Raw genomic sequence first — 23,409 nt, 5'->3', positions numbered from 1 at the left:
AGCACGGGATTGAGATAAATTGATGTAGTGTCCCACTACCTACATACGTAGACAGGTAGATAGTTGAAGATAATACTTGCACGAAAGTATAATACTCATATAGCGAACAAATTTAGTTGAGATGTGATTTATTTCGTAATAAAATACCTACACGAAGGGTTAAAAAGGTTTTAGCGAACATTAAAAAGTTCAATTTTGCTATTTTTATCTACATGCGATAGATAATAATAATCTACAGGTATTCAATCGTACTCGTACAATATTCACGAATCAAAAATCCAGTTCCTAAGTCGATAGGATACGTATTTTGTTTTCTTCAACATCGCGATGGAATAAATGAGACGAATTTCCGCAGGAAAATCGTTGAGATATAAACTTATAACAGATACTTTCGCCGGAAAAGTACGAAGGTGGTTCCAACATAAACCAGGATTTTTCAACAAAACAATTTATCCGTTATTTCGGACCGAACAGAGAAAATTTAGAATTTAAAACGACAGAAATATATACATTTCAAAGATTTGTACCAAAATAGATCGAAAGGATCATAAAAACGCTCAATTCGAGTTTACATACAGGGGATACAGGCGCGCGCTGAATCTCATTTCACCCTTTTTTTTATGGAATTCATCCAAAAATGGAAAATCCAAAAATCTGTTTGCAATTCTAGAACAATTCGACACCATCACCAATTTATTAGGAAAAAGGTCAAACACACAGCATGAATCAAATTTCAGCTTTTTAACCTTAGTTTTATCAAATTTAAAATTTTTTGAAAATGAAAACCTAGTCGAAGAATTTCCAAAAAATTCATATTCCATCTCAATGATAACAAATTCATTTCAGCTCTGTTTTCTGTTATAGGCGAGGGGTTTGCCCCTTAAATTTTCAAAATAGGCAACGTGTTCATCGGGAATTTTTCAATTCACATTCAGTCAAATCTAAATCGTCAGTCTGGTTACTTCCTCCTTGATGAACACCCTGAATCTAAATCCCGAAGCTCTACTCTACAGCCCACACTTCACAATGTACTCGTATAGATATACACAGTTTCATCTGACATCTCCTACATATTTTTTCAAAATTCGTTGTTGGTAAAATCCAAATCCAAAATATGTCAAACATTTAGCGGGACACCTTGTATATATGTACGTATTTCACGTACCTACCAAATAATACACTCTAAAGAAACATATGAATTTCAAAACGAACAAAGCAAGAGTTGAATAGGATACTTTCATTCTCAATTTTATTGCGAGTGCTGAATATATCGATCAAATGCCTTTCAAACAATAATCTTCGAGATTAAAAGCAGTAAACTGGGAACAATGTTCTTTACAGCTCTATCAACGAAATTTTCCCGTTCAACGAATTCGAAATCTTACACTCGAAACGCAGCTTTTTATAGGTACCTACTACCTACCGTTTCGACGTTCAAAAGAAGAATTTCAGTGACAATTTAAATACAGTACGTTTTCGCACCATTTTAAACGCGTTCAAATACCCATCACTATCTGTACTGTCAATCCCCTGCATCGATTACAAATAAGCATAGTATCCTATTTTTCGTTATCCGCCAAACATATTACATTCTTTCTTTTATTGTTTTATTACAGATATCTATCGCCCAACGATATATTCGAATAGCGTGGAATTTTTGTCATCAATTCATCAGCAAATCTACACAATGAGAAATACGAAAAAAAAAATGAAGGAAAAAAATACCATAGATAAATTACACGACAGAATTGATGAGTGGCCACTTCTACGGTATGTAATGTACTCGTATTTTAGAACGGATCGATTCGTCTACTAAAACTTTTTCAAATCGAGATAACATTATTCGAGAGAATGAGAATCGCTGGCATACCAACATCGTATGTTTTCCGCTTGATTTTAATTTTTTGATGAATAAGTAATTCAGGGAGACTGAAAATTTAATTCGTTCGTGCAACTTGATACGTCTGCGTATACGTAATACGTAATTTACCAAATTCCTTCAGTGATACTCGTGAGCATAAAACCATCATACGAACAAAAAAAGGAAGAAAAATTCTCCCACAGGGAGATTTTCTCGTGTATAACGTCGTGCAACGTACGCAGTTTTACAAACCGTTAATCTTTGAATCTTTTTGGACACCTTAGAAACGCTTAATTTTCCACCAAACTAACCTTAGAAATTGAGCCCCGTCACGAAAAGAAAGATTTAACTAAGATTAAGTCAGCGTGCGAAATATAAACGAATGGTTTCCTAACTTCTTTGAGCAGCGTACGTCTACGTACGTACTACGTATATATATTTCAGACATGTGGATGGAAAACGCGATAAATGTTTGACTTCAATAAAACCACCTCGGCACAGCTTAAGTTGTCATAATATTCAGCATGTTTCGTACATCATCTCGCTTCAGCAACGAATCCTTCGTTTTTCTTTTGCTCTCGACGAAATCGCAATCATTTTCACAGAGCCCGAGCGTAGAATTTCCAACGCGGATCCGATTACTTTAAAGGTCGCCTTTGGTCTCAAACCATATCATCTCGGATGAAATTGTATAGCAAAATTTCACCGTGAACTATTAACAAACCGACTTTCGACCGAAAAACTCGGTAAAAAATTAATTATTTACAAAATGTATAAAATTTTCAACGAATCTGCGCTTTTATTGGCGGACTCGTCGATTTATACCTACTCTTTTGGTCATAAACTAGTCGTACGAGTTGTGAAGTTGAGCAAAACAGATTAACTAGACCGTTAAAGTTTTTACCATCTGAAAGTTTCGATTTTACAGAAATTATTTTTTGACGAAAGCTTAAAACTGATCGATTTTTGCCAGTCAATTTGTAATTTACTTGTATTTTGTGTAAGTATGTACAACGAGATTGAAAAACTCACTCTATACGAAAAAATTGGAATTTCAGTGAGAAGGAAAGTATAAAAGCTCTGGTCCAGTGAGCATGGTGAAATGGCCTACATTGTGCCGGATTAAATTTTTTAAAGGAAAAACTTTTTTTTTAAAGTACGCAGTAGAACAATTCATCAGTTGTATATTTTCAAGAGCGTTTTTCATCGTTTACATTTTTCTGCATGAAAAAAATTTCAAATCACCAAAAAAAGTGGAATGAATAACGGAGTAAAGGTTTTCAACGCCGATTCTGATAACCGTTTGACCTCAAAATCAAAACATGGTCCCTAGAAAGGAGGTATAAAGGGAGGAGGAGGGTAGGAAGCAAAAATCTTTAAAAATACAACGCATTTTATGTGTGTTAAAACACCTATCTACATATAGGTTTCGCAGCCAAAAAATTGTGGTTCTGAATACAGTTTGAGTCTCTGAGTCTCCTCTCCATTGGAAAGAGAGAGGAGGTGTAAGTTGAAACCTACAATCATAAAAACTGCAGTATGGATGTCGATATTTAGGTTTTTGGAGGTGTTGATTCTCATTCTGACAACCGTTTTTACCCAAAACTCAAATTAAACCACCTCAGGCAAATTTAGAACAAAACATTTTTTTAAAATGTCAAACAGATATCGAAATCAGGATTTAAGAACTCAAAATTTTAAAATAAGTAAGTAAGTATGGAATAAAAAATTTGACCATTAGAGATCCACTTATACATATGCTTTTCGATTTTTTGATGGCAGAGATTTTTCATGAGCTACCAGTGCTATCCTTTTATAAGTCCTTAAGTAAGTTCCGGCAAAAAAAAATATCAAATGTTTCCGTCTGATAACTTTTTCAAATAACAAAACGCAACAGTCATCATTGGAAAAAATTCTAAACAAACTTCCATCTGTAGGAAACATTTCAAATTTTTGAAATGTTTCTAAATTTGAACCTCCTACAAAGTGATTTGAACATTTCAAGGTCGTGTCAGGGTTAAAATTTTATCACTCATTTTCACCTCAATTTTCTTTCATTCTGATTGCAGGCTAGGTCAAACGAAATCAATAATTATCAATTTGAAATCTGATACACAAGAGGAAAATACCTATTTCCAACGTGCTAAGATTTATTTTTACAGCTTCAATGAAAGCAGATTGGTGAAGAACTTTTGAAGAAAAAAATAAATATCCAGTGATTCAGAACGTAATAGTGCTTGTTTAGTGTAAAAATTTTTTAAACTTGAAAAATAAAATAAATAAATACTTAAACATTTTTTGAATAAAGTTACGAAATAATTTTTAAAAATGAACCAATTCAAAAAAATCAACGAAAATAGGTTTAATTCAGCTGCTCCCCCCCCCATTTTGGTTAACATTTCAAATGTTCGCGATAATCGAAAACAGAACTTTCTTTCAGTATTCGATGGTTTTGAAAATGCCATATAAACACACTGATAAAGAGAAAAAATACAACTCGAATAAGTTTATATTAATATTTATCTAACGTACATACATACGAAAAGAAGGCAAACACGTTCAAAACGGATCAGGAAAACGAATTTACTAAAACATCAACAATAAAGTTTACTTTTCGTTTTTCCTATTTTCCTCCGTCGAAATAGTAAGGGCATTTCTTAAAACTCTTAATAAAACGAAAATATATCAAAAGTAACCAACTACGCATCATTATTCGAGTAAAACTGCATATATGTAGGTAATGGTATAGGTAAGGTAGTATGGGGTTAGACTAGGTTAGACGGAGCGTTTTTTTCCTTTTGCGTCTTGTGTAGCTTGGATAGGTGTGGATAAAATTTTACTATTGTATCTACTATCTATGTACCTACTTGTAGTAAGGTAATCAGAATCACTATAATGAAGTTAAGCAACAACCGACTATACGTGAACGTAGTGTTACTACTCACCACGCATAGCGACGTCGCAATGCTGTGAGATCTAGTTTACCTGTCGAACCATCCAACTCCATCCTACTTTACTTGAATTCATTTAGAGCTACTATCCATTTCTTAAAATTACATTTTTCGCGGTTTCTCAATAATTTGAGATGAAACTACACAAAATCTTGTACGGTGATTTCATATAAGCCCTAAAAATGAATTTTCCAAGGTCAAATCAATAAAAAATTCAAAAAGAACTTTTTACAGGAAATTGTTGTGATAATTTTCAATTGATTTTATTTCCCGAATGAGAATTAAATTTTTATGAAGAAAATCAATTTTGAAATTGATTTCAATACGACCAATAACAGACGTTATGCAATTTTAAGTTGGTATTGGTGCATACTTTCCAGTACCTGTATCCGAAAGAATTGAATGCACGTAATCAGAAAATTCAACCAAAAAAATGACACCATATAAGATCACGTACATTGAGCTCAAATCAATAAATACCGAAGAGATTAGAAAAACAAACTTACTAGGGCAACATAAAACACAACGAATAAGAACGTCGAGGAGAGGAATGAGAACGATGAGCTTTTCTCAATACTTACAATAAACATGAGAAATTTCCAAATTTCCACAGATTCGAACTTCCAAAAATTGAACATATCAAGTTTTTCCAATTTTTTTCTCGGTTCAACATTTCTCTTTCTTTCATATTTTATTCTGTCTTTAAGAGAGATGGAGAAAAAGGAACTGAAACTATCAAGTCTCAGCGGATAAAAATGACACGAATTTCATCTACCTCGATCCTTCTTTTTTACTCAAGTGGGTACTGAGCAGTAAGCAGTATAGTAAGTGTTTCTCAAAAACATTGGAAAACCCCCACTGTCGACAGCGGGTTCTAATGGTTTCAACGCGGAAAATTTTAACGAAAGAAAAAACTACAAACAAACAAATGAACTACCCTGTTGGATAACTGGGTACTGCGTTCCAATTCAACATTTTTTGTCATACAATTGAGATGAAAGTTTCGGAAACAAAATAATTCCTCTTCGATAAGTTTGCAGATTAAAATAATTTCACTAGGCTATTTAATTTAATTTGCGGACCTTTTAATCTGTTCAGCTAACTAGAAAATAAACGCGTTCATTTTATAACATTAGCAAAAATTAAAAAGTAGGCATACCCCTATCACTGCCCTTGATGATGAGAAATTTACATAAAGAAAAATACGTTCCAGCGTTTAAAAAAATACAGAAATTAGCATCACCATTTTTCTGCGAACCTACTCCGCGCGTATATTCAAATGAAATGCGAAAAAAGAGCAGAAAAAGAATTCATCTTCGTTACGTTAGTTAATGAAAGCCAAATTGATGGAATAAATGCTTACGTTTCATTTCGTAGCAACGTGTTGTAATTAGTACCTAAAATTACTGAATAAATAAATAAAACACTCACCTTAGAATTCAGCATTATCTCGGGTGCCCGGTACCATCGAGTAGCAACATATTCGGTGAGAAAACCAGTATGATCGTGCTCGGGATCTGCAACTCTGGCTAGTCCGAAATCGCAAATCTGCAAAGAAAAAGAAACAAAAATACAAAATTAAAAACAAATTTATAAATTTGGTAATCAACAGAAAATGTGGTAAAAGCTGATTGTCTGAGAAGATACCTTCTACTATAGATATCAAAACCTTCATGATGTTTCCATCGAGTTTATGACAAGATGCCTAACAAGGACTTCGCAAGAGGCAGGACTTCTGTAAGAACTCATTAAAATTCCTGCCCAATTTTTACCACAGCATTTCTCAGATTTCACCCTTTCCTTCTTTCTCTAAGAGATGCATAATGCACTTTCAAGTTTGAGTGTATTTTTACGACTTCATCAACTATCGCAAAAATAGTCACAACAGTTGGGAGTTGTTTTTTTTTTAATGCGTACCCTACCACCACAATTTCTGAAGTGGCTTTCTCAGATAAATACAGCACTTTTCTTTAAATCATAACTGACTCATTACGTAAATTGAGCTTCTTCACAGCTTTTTCATAGCACGAATTGGAATTTTTTCAACTTAAAACAAATTTAGTAAAAAGTGAATGTTCCTTCAAAAAAAATCTTCGCAACATTTTTTCTAATTTCATAATTTTTCACCTATGATTCGACACTTTTCCGCCAATTTCCATGATATTTTAACCGAATTTCGCATATTCCAATTATAGTAATTCTTACTGAATTTCCTTCCTAAAATTTTAAATTTTTTCGGTAGCAATATCATTAGCTTTCCTTGAGAATTTTTTTAAAAACGTTTGTGTAAAATAAAATAACAATGCAGAGCAAATTTTAATTTCGTTTTATAAAGTTTTCGATCTCTTCACCATGGAACACATACCTAATCGTCTAGGCTGAAAAATCCTGGCCATGGGCCTAAGTAATTCTCGTATTTTGGTAGAAAGCCACGACAAACGACTATTTTTGAGAAAACTTTCTAGTAAAACGAGGATATTTCAGCTATTCTAGCATAATATAACTTTCATAAGAAACCATTTTTCAACCTCGCCTTTCCTTTACAGTTAAATGATAGATAACACGAACCATGAAAAAACGACACATTCGTCAAAATTACGATTTTTGAAACCTTAACGTCTTTTAAATTGTTCGCAATTTTTGTTTCCATTTATGGCGAAAAAAAAGAGGATCCAGTCAAAAATAGGAAAATACATAGGTAAAAAGTTGACCATTGAAATCTTGACTTTTTCCGTATTAGGTACCTCTCCTCCTAATCAGTTTTAGAACATACAAAAATACTCGACTACATAATGTCATTTATAGTATTGAGAGTAGGGAGACGATTAGTTCGATATAAAACAAATTCGCGCGAACAATAAACTAGCATAAGAGAAAGAGAAGGGGTTTTTTCGATTAATGCAAAATCGGTAATACAGCGAAAGTTAAATAGGTACGAAGAGGTTTAGTGAAGTGAATTCAAGCGTTCATATCTCAGCTGAGAAAGCAGATACAAGAAACTCAGTTCACATTTTTTTCAACCTTTGAAAAAATAAGATGGGTGCACATTTTGAAACTTTTGCGAAGCGTTCGTATACAACTAAAAGTTGAAACGTACCGCCATGTAATTTAGACGAGAGAAAAACCAGCATGGCGTAAGTATACGTATTACAGACGACTAATGTCGTTCTTTTACTTTTCTCAAGTTTACGAGTGAACGATTAGAATGTACGATAGAATCGGTCACGTTCGCAGCTATAAAAGGAGTGTATGGAATAAAAAGAGGTACCTACTGACTGCAGAGTACCCTAAAAACTTACTCTCATTTGAAAAAAATAATTAAATTTTAATTTCATTAGATAAACGAGCCATATATACTGCGAATATTTTCATATCTTTTATCTTGTTTTAACTTTTTCGTCATAAATCTGAAAATTTTTTCTTTTGCAAGAGAATTTAATAATACATTTTTATTATTTTTAAGAAAAAAAACGACGTAAACTGAAATAAAACACCGTTTGCCATCAGTTCGTTTCTGGAATTGTAAAAAAATACATAATTTTACAAAACCTGCTAAAATTTTTTTATCTGATGAAAATATTACGATGGTTACATAGGTTTAGGTGTACAGGAAACGTGCGTAATTTTTTTCATAACGTCAGTTTTCATCACTGAACGCTGCAATGTCCGAGTATTCCTTTTCTATCCAGTGATACCACAACCATATACACATTACGTCCATTACACGTATCAATAACGTTCAAATTCATACAATATTAACGTGTCGATAAAAGCTACATAAATCCGTTCGGGTTTCGTTTGAAGTATTCATGCGCACGAAAAACAGGCACCATATCCAACATTCCAAAATGCTTTTAACGAACGATAAGAGGGAAAAAACACACTGAATCCATTAAGCTCTACATGATACTTTTCGTTTCCAATTAATATGAACATTTCTGTGTTTTTTTTTTCACTCATTTAAATTCAGCGAATGAAAATGTAGATGTAGAATAAAGCGCGAATAAAATTAAGTTTATTGAGCGACCAAGAAAATCCTTTCGCAACGTTTACCTCAAAAAGTTAGACATGCACTTGTTCCCTTGTCACAGAAAACATTTTGTCACGAAGTGCTGCACAGTCCGTGATGAAATAGAAATCTACTTGTATTGTTTTGGAGAATAATCAACCGCAGAGCAGAAGCGTACACAGGGTGTCCCAATAAATGGCTGCTTCACTTCGAATCTACATACAGGCTTAAAAAACAAAATTGGTATATTTCGACATTAGGAAGAGAAGCACTTCAAAAGATTTACAGGACACTGATTTTCTTAAATAATGCAGGAATTTCGACCGAAAGTTGAAAGAGAATAAAAACACACCAATATACTCGTACAAAACAAGTGCTGAATTTCATTTTTCGAAACTTTTAGAGAATTGCTAAAATTCCAAATTTGAGCTATGAAAAATATCAAAGAATTTGGTTGAGAGGAAAAAAGGTCCTTTGCAGGTTTCAGTCTGATTTTCCTTAGAACAAAGGAAGAATAAAGCTTAGGTATACAGCCTATCATGATTCTGGGATTGGGGTCGAGAAAATCACAAACTCCGTTTTGGGACCCCACACGTGCAAATCCATCAATATTTCGCATGTCTGAAAAATATAGTATTAATACATATTTTTTTTGCTGGAACATTAAATCGATCTCAGCCTTAAAATTCGCTCAAATTCGGTATGTATTTCGGCTTGGTTTGGAGTACATATACGAATTAAGGGGGTTGAATGGGGATGACCTTGGGTATATATTCTCGGGTGTACAAATTTTTGGGAGGGTGTAGAGATGAATGAAAAAGACTAAAAAAGGCAAACTAACGTAAGAGTTGATCGATAAGAAATCAAAAGTTATATAACATATCCAAAAATCAGCCTCCTAGTTAGTATTAGCCTCAAAATTGAAGGGTTGCCTTCATAAATTATTCAAGACACTAAAAATAGGAATCGAATTTTATCTTTCCCCTTCAGTCGTGAACTTACCTACATCGAATTTTGATATTTTTCACAAACGAAATTATAATTTTCTGAATTCACCCAACAATATTTGTAAATGCCACAAAAAGCAGTTTAGCATCCTCTTTAAGCAACGTTTTTTTTGTTACACTCAAATCTAAAATGTCGAAATAGTAGCTATAATGTTCGACAGGACACCCTGTATGTAACACGATTGTAAACGTAGGAAAAAACCTCCCAAAGGGATTCTCGACGACCAAACTGCACGAATTGAAAGGAAAATACTCAAAACAAAGACAAGAAGATTAATTTCAATAGAATCAGGATACATTTTTCCTTCGCGTGTATTGACAATACGCTTCAAAGAAACATCTCAATATTTACTCTCCCTCGAGGTGCAATTTTTTTCAGAAAACTACGTTTCACATCCTCATGTTTTTTTCACGTATTAAATGAATCGTCATACTTTTATCCTGTACAACACACGGGAAATTTTTCGTATTCAAGTATCTGAAATAATGATAGATCTAGAGAAAAAAGAGACAAAACCAAGAAATAATCGAAATTTAAAAACAAAAAATAGAATAAAAACAATAGTTTTTTTTCATTTTATCCAAGGTTAACGGTGACGTAATATCTTTTAATGTCAACATGCATATTTACTTATAAATTTCGTCGCGTATTTCTTGACGAAGATTTGAAACGCTTCAACTCCATTTCGTCGCATCATTAACCTCAGCTTTCAACAGTGTGAAGCCCTTAGGAGCTGAACAAATACGAGATCGCAGTGGTTCGATGTGGTGTAAATTGTACACATAAAAGCACGGGTTTTAAAAATGGTAAAATTTAACCACCTCGTGAGGTTACTGCTTTTAACGATATACGAGACGAGAAACGCAGGTATGAAAATCTACACCTCGGGCACACAAGATGCGAGATACGAAGCCTCGTATAGCTTTGCTTTTTCACATTCTCGACTTTAATTAAAATTTAGATACCTACTTATTCGTTGGTATCGATTATTTCGGAATTATGGATTCAAGCTTACAATCAGTGGTAAGTTTCGTATGACGTACCTAGCTGCCTATCTACCAGACTCAGTCAACGTGCCTACTTAAATTTTATACGGGATCAAGCTTCAAAATTTTCCTCCTTTGAATTTTCAACTGATTTTAAAATATCTATTTTCATCGTTATCGTTGATGGTGAATGATGAAAAAAATTGCAACTTTTTCAGTACAGAAAAATCTTTAAGGGGGAACCCAAGGGTCCAACAAAAAAATTCAAAGAAGCGATTTTGAGTAGCATACCTACGAATTTCCACCGATAGAGGGTGATTAGTTCATTTTTAGGAGGATCTGTTTGCGAGTTATTCGGAGTAAGACTTCGGCAGCTCAAGTGGATGGGGAAATTTTCTGTTTAGAATTTGAAGTTTCCCAGATGGTCACACGATGCTTTAAATAGATATTCTTTTGAGGTGAAAATATCGAGAGGACCATAAAAAGACTTGAAATGATGAATTAACTTAATCAAAGCTTTATAAAAATAATTTCAACAGAAATTTTTTTTTTACCTCGAGAGAAAGTAACAATCCATGACGAACTCCCCATAGATGGCGCATAAATAAAACACATTCAAGTGGTGGCTCTTCTAACACAAATTTTCTGACATTCAAAAATTTTCAAAACTTATGAAAACAGAAGGATAAGGACAGAAGACAGCAAACAGAATTCGAGAAACCATGTAACATGTCAACATGTGTTGTAGTTACAATTCCATCAACATTATATCACAACATTTTGAAAAAGCAAATGACGATCCATTCAAATTTTTTTCCGACTTGAAATTTTATTGTTGAACTTTCATACCGCGACGTTTTCAAAATTCACTCGTTAAAATATCGTAGAAATTCCATCGAAGACCCTGTAGGTATAAATACACGCATTTCATATGCAAATTAACGAAATGAACCGAAAATTCAAAATTAGATTCGACAGCGTTTATTTAATCATTTTAATCCTAATTAGTACTTTCCTACCTTCGCATTCGAAGCGAAGTAAGATGATTTTCTAAAAGGAATCGAATTTAAACTCTTGAAATGAACTTCACATACATTTGGGAGCTTTACATTTGAAATTTTACACCAGAGTCGAACGCGGGTCTGTTTCAAGAACAGAATATTCAGACTCGACTCAATTAATTATATCTATAGAAAAACCTGGCAAATAGTTACACATTTATACGTAGGTTCTGATTTCTTATAGCTCTAATTTCACTGACTTGAACTCCATCTGACAACCAGAGTCACTGAAATTTCTGTACTCGGGTCCTGTACCCAGCAAATGTTACGGATTCTTAAACCGTTTAAAACTTTCATAGAGAGAAACAGAAGGGGAACTACGAGACCATGGTCGGTATACCTAGACCTGCCTAAATACCTATACCCATTCCGGTAAAGGTACCTGTAATACCTATATATTACATACAATAATAATGTGGCAAAATTCGAACACCATTAGCATCCAAGCGACCAATTTTAATTCGACTGAAAACCCTTTGGTAAGCACTCGAAGAATTAGGCTAATACCATAATAATTTTTCCACATTATGCAAATCAACATTTGCGCAATGCTTTCATCTATCTAATGCGTTAAAAACGTTCGTTTTATACACACAAAGCAGATTCCATCCAGATCGATTCGTGCAAAAACGAATAGCACTCGTATAGACTTAACGTAATGAACGAACCTTCGATGCCCCGTTTTAATTTTCTAACAATAGTGCGCCGAATTACCACTATAATGAGAATAAAAAAACGAACAGTTAACTAAATCAAGTGCGCAAAACCTTTACACATCTTTGACAGTAAAATTAGTCAAGTGAATTACCCACATATCCGTAGGCGGTGATATTTTCTATACGCCCTGTAGCCCATGTACCAAACTTCATCCGTATAAAATTTCGTAAATTCCAAAATGCCTTTTCACCAACTTTACGTTCGCTTAAAAGCCATACAGTGTAATTCTTTTTCTATTCAGCTAAAAATAGTCGAGTAACCATTTCAAGTCAAATTTCTAAATTCACCCGAAAAAGGTTACCTTACGAACGCGCAGTTTATACTATTACGTTTTTATTTGTCTTCCTAAACGGGTACGAAATTTCAATCATTCTCCTATACGCTCGTTTTCTTTTCGAAAAATGCAAGTTATTTATATTTCATCATATCCAGTAAGAATAAAAAAAGTTTCCCTGAATTTTGTACAAAAAAATCTTCAAAATGTTGGAATAAAATTTCAACTTTGAAACATTCGCAGCCTTGTAAACAATACGCGAACGACGAAAAGCTGTTTTTAAACGATAATTTATTCCTAGCTGAAAAAATTTACTTACGTCGAAAGAAGCGATTTTTAGAAAATATTTTTCAAATTTTCTTAAACTCGAAAAAACAAATGTTAACTCGAGCATTTGAATAAGTCCTATATAATTTTTCTCTCAAAAAATATTCCGCCAGTAATACCTACATAAATATATCCCAACACGACGAAGTATATTTTGGTATTCCGATAAATTCCATGATGAAAGTTACTAGCCTTTATGTAGATTCTTTGCGAACAAAAAAACGAACAGGCAAGAAAAATTCAAAACACACACACATTGACATATACCTATAGGTAAGGTAGGTACTTTTTGAGTATTCTCCGTGAAGGAGAAGTATCCATCGAGGAAACGGTCAGTAGAAACGAAGCTTTGCTTTCGAAGTTCACTCTGAGGCTTAATTTTTCGTTTGTAAGTATTCAATTTTATCAAAATTTGCTTAATTAAAAAATTGAACAGACGAAGGTTGAAGGCTACACCAGGACAAGAAGGGCAAATCGAACAAAGTAAATTTTTTCGAATCGAATGTTTCAACAGCCCTTTAGGCCTTTATTTGCAGCGATGAAAGATACGAGCCCAACGTCGATTAGAAATATCATTCTGAATGTAAAAATAAAAAGACAAGTTGTCATTTTCCATTTTTCAGAATCTTTTTTTTCACCGCCATTAATTGAATATTTATTTTTAGACGTAGGTAACTTTTATCGTCTGCTAGGTTATTCCATCATCGAATAAAAAACTAACACACCCCTTTACAATGAAATTCCGTCAGATAAATGGGAAAAACATAAATAGGGTAGGTGCCTCCACCTACCGTAACATTACCACATCTAAGTTTCGACATATTTTCATCGATAATTCGAAACCACATTTCACCGTAAAAGGGCCACTTACGTACGCTTATACTACTCGTATATACGGAAAACCATACATTTCTATTTTTTAACTGGCGTTCGCGAGTATCCAACCACAAAAAAAAGTTTACAATACGAAAATATACGACAGCTTTTCAAACATGAGAGACGGTTACGAAAAAGCTAACTGAAAATTTTCAATAACGAATGGGTGCAGGTATACCGATGATTTATGGTTGAACTTTTCTCAAGATCACTGCTTAAGAAATTTCTTTCAGTTCGGCTAACAATGAGATTTTCCTTCACTTACGTTCTATTTTTGAAGAACGTAAAGCACGAAGAAAAAAACGTATTTTCTAAGGTAGGTACACTTGATTTTTAATGATTTATTATCGACTTCAAGCCGATAATTTCATTCCCTGGCGCAGAACCCGCCTAAGCCTTGCTACATATTTTCGAAGAAAAATATACCCTATATATACACGATGAAAAAAATTCTTAAATCAGATCAGATTACACTTTTATATCATAGGGGAAAAGTTTCATGAAAATAAAAGTTCATTTTTTCTTCAGCACACACTCCGCTACAATTTATTTATAAATATCCAATTGTTGCATTCATCAATAATGGAAACGAAATAATCTAAAAAGTGATTACTTACTTATTATAATCCGTATCGATGAAAAAAATCTCAAAACAATAATACTAAAAGCATCCCTTTACTGTCGCAAATATTCTTTCTTTAGGTAAGTATGTACTTATAATTCTCGCCGTTTTTCGGTTCCGCGTAATAATATGGCGACGCGACGTGGCGTACAGCGTACCAAGACTGGTTTTTTGAAATTATTGAAATTCCACAAAGCAACTTCACCCATGGCCCATGACAAAGTACTTACGACAAATATTAATCAACGTGCAAACTGTTTGTAACGGTTCCTTATTAAAACGACATAACCGCTTCTGTTTTAGGGAGCAGCAGTAACGTCGGCGACAGTAACAGTAATATGGTGACAAATTTTGGGGTTCATATTTGAAATTAGTAGGTAATTGGGTATACAAGTAAATTCAGTTTCTTACCTTCAGATCACATGTCGTATTTAAAAGTAAATTGCTGGGCTTTAGATCCCGATGCAAGACGTTCGCAGAATGAATGTACTTCAATCCTCGAAGTATCTGATACAAAAAGTAGCAGATGTGGTCGTTTGACAATTTCTGAAAATTACAAAATCGATAGATATATTAATGAAGATAAAACTCAATCAACTGCTCGATTAAGTGTATTGATTTCATAAAGCTACGAGTATGTTTTAAAAAAGTAATCTATTTTTTTTTGTCGCGCACAAATCAGACTTCACAGCTTTTCAAGTATGTACCTAAGCAATATTAATACGATTCAACAATGATATTCCCCACAAATGAAAATGTTTCTACTTTTAAACCAAGCTTGTTCTCATCTCACTGATTTTCATTTTTTTTTTCTCAATAAGTTGCAAACGTACATGTATTATTTCTTTTTTAAAAAAGTAATACTTTCTCCAAGAACGCGAATTATTATTATTTACTGGCGGGATAAAATTCTTTAGACAAGTGATATCTGCTTTTACATTTCAACTTATCAGTATCACACTTTCTCTCCTCTCTCCAATTCGTTGAAACAAAATTTAGATAATACCAAATACAGTTATTTCCAAAATTACTCTTGATTCTCTAACCAAATACCTTTCTTTATATTTAACGTAGGAATAATACGTATTTTCATTTACTTGAGTTTTTAATAATTTATACAGGTCTGTGTCCATTAAGCATTGGACAATATAAACATCCTTCATTTGGTCGATGGTCTCAGCACGTAAAATGTCTCTGATATCAATTACCTGAAACAGAACACAAAACCTCATTACTACTTATGACAATTGACAGTAATTTTTGGCTCGAAAATTCACTGAGAAAATTCCAAGTCTATAACCGCAAACAAATACTTCTAACGTACCATAAAATTTAAAATATCTAAAAAATTTGGCGTGAAGTCTTTTTCTTTTGAAATTTTGACCAAACAAATAGGTTTTTGATTTCAAGGATGAAAGATATCCTTTTATAATTTCATGTTCCCATTTCATTTCTTTACACTATTGTAACTACATAGTATTATTGGTAGGTATAGACAGAGACACATATACTTTTCCAAAACACAATCTCATTTCACGTTGGGAAAAAATTGTTTTTCTAATTCTGAAATCTATAAAAAACGACCTAAAAATTATTCTAAGAAAGGTAAAAATGTAACATTTTCCTTTGACGAATTTCATAACGCGTTCTACGATAAACATATGGAGCGAAAAAAGGTAGCATTATGTACGTAAGTTGAACTACCTAACTTATCAACTTCTTGGTTTATTTCGAAAGGATCGAAAATTAACTGAGAATTCAATCAAGCTGATTTTGATTGAAATTTCCCAACAAAAATACGGGATTTGTACTTGAAGGGCGGACAGAATGACTATTAGGCTGCAGTAATCACAGTTTTTACGTTCGCGTTCGATTTCAAATTAACTCCAGTAAAACAGATTTCCAACTCAACTTTTCGCATCGACAACTCGAAACCGTCGAATCAAGTATTTAAAAACAAAAGTAATACTCACGTTTTCGTGTTTGAATCTGGTTAAAATTTTAATCTCCCTTAATGTCCGCTGACAGTAAGTCTGATGCTCGAACGGAGAAATTTTCTTAATAGCTACTTTTGATCCGGTTAATCTATCTTTGGCCGATCTGTAACATTAAAAAAAAATACATCTCATATTGTCATATCATTTTGAAACTATCACATGACCAACTTACAATAATAATAGGGAAAACTACGATAGTTTGATTCAAATACCTACATGCCAATCAAATTTCAAACAGAAAGTGAAAAAAATCACCGATTTAATAAAAGTAGGAAAAACTAACCCAACGATGGAACGTATGTAAATGTATGTTCTATGTACAAGGTTGATTAATCGTATGTATTTATTAACATCAACTTTGAAAGTTCTTCTTTCAGCGAGGAATTCAATCCCATACTTATTCTCATCAGCGAGCCACTGATTGAGTTGATTTTGTCAAGCGTAAATTAAACTCTCATCTAAACTTCGCTGCAGCTTAAATAAGGCTTACTTAATATGATGAATTACGGTCGTTAATAAAGTTTACATAGTAGACAAATTTCAAAACAAAAATCTCTTACAGAGTTTCACAAAAAATTTACGCTTAAAGTTTCATACACGTAAAAAAAAAGTTGAACAGAACAATAATTGCCTTCTTATTGCGCTATAAATTGTCGAAACTGGCGGCATAATTCGCATACAAAATAATTTTTAAAAAAAAGGGTACTTCGACTCTTTTTTAATTACATTAGAAAATTTTCATTTTTCGTCGGCTTGGCTGGAAAATTTTTCATTTAACCACGTGATAATGCATTTCAAGAAGCGAAGTAATAATTCTAAATTATAAATGAAGGAAATAAGAGATTTTTTTTAAAAAATGAAAAAAATCTTGGAAGAAAAAGTAATTTTTCACTACTTTGAAAAAGCTTACACGACGTATAAAGTACTCGCGGTACCTACAGTTATTATTCAACGACCACGATGTCAAAGAGCAAAGAAATGTCCTGCAAGCAGTTTATGAAACTTTTAAAAAGCTCTTGTTGGTGGTTCAACGCGGTGAAAAATGCTTCAAAAAAAAAAAAAAAGATTTTCAACCTTAATATTATTCAGCAATTAAATTACGGAACGAATATCGCCCAAGAAACTCAACCAGCGGTACAAGAAGTAGGTAATTTTGTCTCACTTTGATTGTTTATTAGAGTTTAAAATTTTGTTTGGCACAATTGTTGATGCGCAGTTCAACGCGAAAATCGATCTGATGGTCTTCTGACAAAAATTTATCAAGCCAATTTTTCAAGATTGTGTTAAGTATACAGACTAGGAGGTATATAAGCTGTGTTCCAATGTAAACCACTTAAGGATGTAGTTCTAAGGCCTTCATCATGTAGACGAAACACCCGAGAGCCTTGAGACTTCGCACTTGGAATTTTATAAAATACAAAAGAAAAAGCGCAATACACTTCTAACTTTAACTAACTACGAAAATGAAGCTGGATAAAGCTTTTCAAGACGATATTAATTTTACGAAAGAAAAAGATACTTAATTCGTTCCGAACTGAGCAAAAGAAACAAAAATTATTTAAACAACGAATTTCTCGTTTCAAGTATTTCGCACGCAGTAGATGATGTTGAAAAAGTACCGCGCGGGGTGTCTCCAGATGGAAGTATATACACTATCCGGTATTTTAAATTAGAGGAGAAGGTACAAATATGGACCCCCTCTAGCTTTTTGGCTTTAAAGGGTAGAAAAAATCATTAAATTTTTTTTTCGAATATACCATTCGAAAGGCCAAAGACTCTAGTATATTGTGTAAAAAATAAATTTTTTTTTGTTGAAAACTCACGGAGAAATTTGAAATTTAGAAAAGTGACATAAAATGGTACAAATATGGACTCGGGTACAAATATGGACTCGGGTACAAATATGGACCCCCTCAAGAAATGAATAAAAATTTCAGAAAATTGAACAAAAATTTATTTGAAGATGTTTTTTGATGCTTTGGACTTGTCTTCTTTATTAATAACACTTTCCTCGATATTCTAAAAACCATTGAATCAAAATTAGATGAAAAAAATTTAGGGGTCCATATTTATACCCATGCAAAAAATTGGCCAAGTTTATGAAAAATGAAAAATCATGGTTCCATTTTCAACATTAAGGACTTGTCTTCTTTGCTAATAACAGTTTTCTCGACATTCTAAAAAATATTGAATCAAAATTAGGTAAAAAAATTTAGGGGTCCATATTTATACCCATGAAAAAAATCGGCACAGTTTAAGAAAAATGAAAAAAATTATGAAAATCAGTTAATGTAAAGACAAATATGAAAGTATATTTTGAAAGTACACATTGTAAGCTACTTACTTCGCTAATAATTTTTTTTCCAAACTTTATTTGAAGTTGATGAATTACCGAATGAAACACTTGTAAAATTTTCCATTGTGAAGAAAATAATGCGCAAACAAAAACAATTGCTGATGAGAGACACCCAAGTTTGCATGGATCCAAAATAAGTACTTGGATCATCCATACTACACTACTAGTATATTTTTTAGTACCCAGAATGACCGTAGCGCTAGTGGATGTACACTAAACCATGGGGGGTCCATATTTGTACCTGGGTCCATAATTGTACCTTCTCCTCTATTAATTTTGAAAATTTCACTCGTCTGAAAAAAATAATATCAAACTGAACAGTTCTACCAAATTTACGAAACGTATAATATTTATTTTTTCGAAGTTATTCGAACGACGAAAAATTGCTTTTTGTTTTTACCTACTGATTGAAAGTAAACAAGCTCACGAAAATTGTATCAAAGAGAGAAAAAAAAGTCATCAAAGATACGCGCCATTTGTTTGCGTTCCTTCATTTCGATACAGAATTGATCACTTTTCCCTACTCACAATTAGCTTTCTACTAAAGTATAACGTGTTTTTTTTTAGCCTTGTAACTTGTAAGCATTCGCATGGTTTACTTGAGTGGAGTATCAGATCAATTCAAAAAAGGTATATAAGATGTCCAAATCGCATTCAACGTGATTTTTGGTTTATCTAGTGGATGAGTGCCATATAAAGTTACTTTGTTTATTTTTACGTCAACTGGACATCGCTTTTTTGACGTTTCACCTCCTCAAAATATGTTTTTCGTATTCATTTTGTAATATGGATTCAATTTTACCAGAAAAAAATCAACAGATCATAAATTGTAGTACGCCCTACGTAGGTAGACTAAATGTATGTATGGATTCTCAAAAACGCTATAACTTCTATTCACACTGTTTCAAGAAAAACTAATTCACGTCTAAAAAGTAGTACTGACATTCTGCGTCGACCCTACTGACTTGGGAGTAATTTTTGCCAAAAACCTAGGACTACGTAGGGTTGTCCGGGGGGGGGGGGGGGTGGGGGAGAGGCGGTGTTGAAAATTTGCAAAATGCCAATCCCATAATTTTGAATAAATTATATGTAGTGTTTTAACAATATTTTATTCTCGAATGCTACGCGTTTATTATGTAAAATATTAAAAGAAACCACTTCTAAGATTGAGAGAATATTTTTAGAATATAATAGCATCAATTTTATCGGACGTAATTACCAAATTCAAAAACTCAAACATTAACTCAGAGTGTGAGCTCAGGCTCTAACAAAGGGAACTTCCCTAGGTGTCCACTGTCCACCTCCAATGTGAACGAACTATGTAATTTTGGTAAAGAGTTTAAAATCGTATACCTATTAACCGTAATTTCAGCAGCTCAGATTGATTTTTCATGGATTTTTGAAGATCCAAAATTGCATCATTTTTGTCGATTTATGATTTTCTTTGGAAAAAAATATGTATTCAGTAAAAATATTACAATCTAGTCCTAAAACAAAATATATCAACTACCTCGACCCAAATATCACAATTTCTAGCCATTTTAGAGCTTTCAATATGATTTTCAATTTCTACAGATTCTACAGATTTTTGAATTTCTCCAAAATATGCCGAAACTAATTTGAACAGCTAAATTGAGTTATGGCTTATTCTTGACTAGTTCAACGAGTTGGCCATATTTGTGCAGATTTCCAAGCAGATGCCTCAAGTGTGTTTTTCCTAATATTTTTTCCTCGTGAATAATATGCAAATGAAAAGAACACACTCGAGGTGTTCGCCTGGAAATCGCCCCAAATATGGACAAACTCGTTTAGAAGGCTGAGAATAAGTCACAACTCACTTTAACTGTCCTTACTAATTCCGCGCCTTCCGGATAAATTCAAAAATTCTGGAGAAATCGACAATCACACTGAAAGTTTCAGAAAGACCGAAAATGTGAAAATCGAAGGGAGGGGGGGGGGGTTCAACATTACTTTCAAGACTAATTTTCATCATTTTTACTTAACACATTTTTTTAAAGAAAAGCATAAATCACTGAAAATAATTAACTTGGGATTTTCAAAAATTCGTCAAAAATTGAAAAATAAATTTGAGCAGCTGAAATTTTGGGGTTTCAGACTACGATGTTTATTAAAATCGCAATCCTGTGCAAATGAAAGGCGAAAACCTTGAGAAGTTCCCTTGTGAGCTACCTACACTGTTTCTTTTGAATACAAAAAAAAAAATTGCTCAACACAAAAAATGCATACAACTTGACCACCAACCATTAAGCACATAGAATACAAATCAGTATTCCTAATTGAATTTTGCCCTGAAAATTAAAATTTTCCAGCCAGCAAAACTTCAATTACATAAGTTAAAATGAATTTAAAATTAATTGACCCTACTGTGATTCGCTCGAAACAATTCTTACTCTCAGAAACGCGAGACGTAGCGAAGAAAATATCTCATCATTATTTTCGATTACGATGAAAAATGCTTGAAAGTACATTAAAATTAAAATAAATTTATATTTTAAAGCAGGGTTTATCTCTTGTACGACTGTAAATATTAGAATTTTATTCATGTACGGAGCTTATTTTGTGGCACTTTTGAGTTAATGTAGCATATTTTAGAAGTTCATTCACCGCATCGTATACTTAATAGGTTTATCGATCTGGGTGAAAAATTTCGTAAAATACACTATGTTGCAAATTTTGTGAAATTACTAAGATACACGGTTTTTGTTTTATCTAACGCGATCTTAATTTTATAATTTTTTTTTCTCGCGAGTAATTTATGCATTAATTTCACTAATTAAGCTCCCTTAAGATTTTTGTAATTCCACTGCATAGTATATGCAGGTTAAAATTCATACATGACTAAATTGTCCTTTATGATTGTTCATTCGCGTAAGTACATAAGGAAAATATGTACATCACATGCACTTAGTGACTAAAAACAGAATTCGTTTGAGTAAAGTTTCTCGGTACCTATCTGAAAAGTATTTCAGGTAATTTAATGCGAGATACCTAATATAATTATTCGAAACATTATAACTTTGACGCGATATTAATATTGATGGATTTTGCCTGCCACGATGAACTATGCATATTTTCATTATGAACCAGTGAAGGACTTTTTGATATAAACAGAGCGCGTTTTGTTATGAACTAATATTAAATTAATACGGTTTCATTTCTATCGGGTATAGCTCAGCTACCAATCATTTTACAACGTTGTTTTAATTACGCTAAATACCGAACATTAACCAATTTAATAAAATATCATTTCGAGGAAACGTATTCTCCTGCAATTGTATTTCCTATTGTTAAAATGATATTAAACTACAGGTTTTTTTTGGGATGAAAAACTTTAGAACGAATAATACTCGTAAATTCATTTTCTACATCTATACCCATTAAAATTGAACCATTCGCAGACAAATTCTTCATTATAGTCACTAAACGTATTTCGAAGGTTTTAAATAGACAATTACTAGTGCGACCCAATTCCATTATCATTAATTGGAGAGGTTTTACAGCTGATAATGAACAGAAGATCAATTTGAAATTTGTAAGTATTCGCAGCTCACATATATCAAGGATCATAAACACCTATTTTAATAAAGAAAATTCAATTTTTTTTCAAATGAAACTATTCATAACTTCATGATCAATATCAAGAATAAATACAGCTAAAACACTATACAATTCTTTTCAAAGCTTAAAATTTCAAATTAGAGTAGATAAATAAAATGAGTCAACTAAACAACATCAGTCAAAGTTGTGCAGCTAAACTAACTTTTCATTTTAACACACGCTAACAATTTTCAAAATTCCAAGTTTTTTCAGAATTGAACTTACGACTGTAATTTTTAGTCTACTTAATCAGCCGAGGTTTGCTTCACTGGAAAGGTATAACATTCACTGCCACATTAATAATGATAACTTATAGGAAAAATTCGAGAATTTTAAAATTACGTATCTCTGATCAAAAATAAAATTTCAACGAAAGCCAAAAGAGCAAAAAATATTATTGCCATAAATTAAAAATTACTTTCGCGTAGGAATCCTTTCTTTTCAACGAAAAGAATAAAATGTATATCTCGTTTGTAATACTTTTTTTTTTTTTAATAATAATAATAATTTTATTGAAGATACTGAGATGATATTAAAAAAAAAAACTCGATAAATTAGTGTAGGCAAGGGTAGGTAGCAGGTACCTAGGTAACTCATTCAACCATAAGATCGAAAAACGGTTTACTTATGCGTATTTCGTCAATCTACGACACTTTAATTCGCTCCATGAGCGATGGGCAGTATTCTTTTCCAAGCAATTGAAGATTTTAGATTGTTTTGTTTCATTATCAATATCAAGGTAAGTG

The 23,409-nt window shown here is 32.8% G+C and overlaps 1 protein-coding gene across 2 annotated transcripts in view; it reads right to left on the bottom strand.

Annotated features, from left to right (window-relative positions):
• rl (Mitogen-activated protein kinase rl) overlaps positions 1–23,409 on the bottom strand; it is a 45,519-nt gene that overhangs the window by 8,081 nt on the left and 14,029 nt on the right. For both annotated transcript variants that reach the window (XM_065344739.1, XM_065344740.1), the window contains exons 2-5: positions 16,666–16,792; positions 15,790–15,900; positions 15,104–15,238; positions 6,244–6,360 (exon numbers count right to left, since the gene is read on the bottom strand). In XM_065344739.1, the coding sequence (XP_065200811.1) occupies positions 6,244–6,360; positions 15,104–15,238; positions 15,790–15,900; positions 16,666–16,792 (490 nt within the window). The remainder of the gene's footprint in view (positions 1–6,243; positions 6,361–15,103; positions 15,239–15,789; positions 15,901–16,665; positions 16,793–23,409) is intronic.

The sequence above is a fragment of the Planococcus citri genome, chromosome 1 (assembly GCF_950023065.1).
Source record: "Planococcus citri chromosome 1, ihPlaCitr1.1, whole genome shotgun sequence".
NCBI lineage: Eukaryota > Metazoa > Arthropoda > Insecta > Hemiptera > Pseudococcidae > Planococcus > Planococcus citri.
Note: the sequence above shows the minus strand (reverse complement) of the source record. Positions and strands in the feature narration are given on the sequence as shown.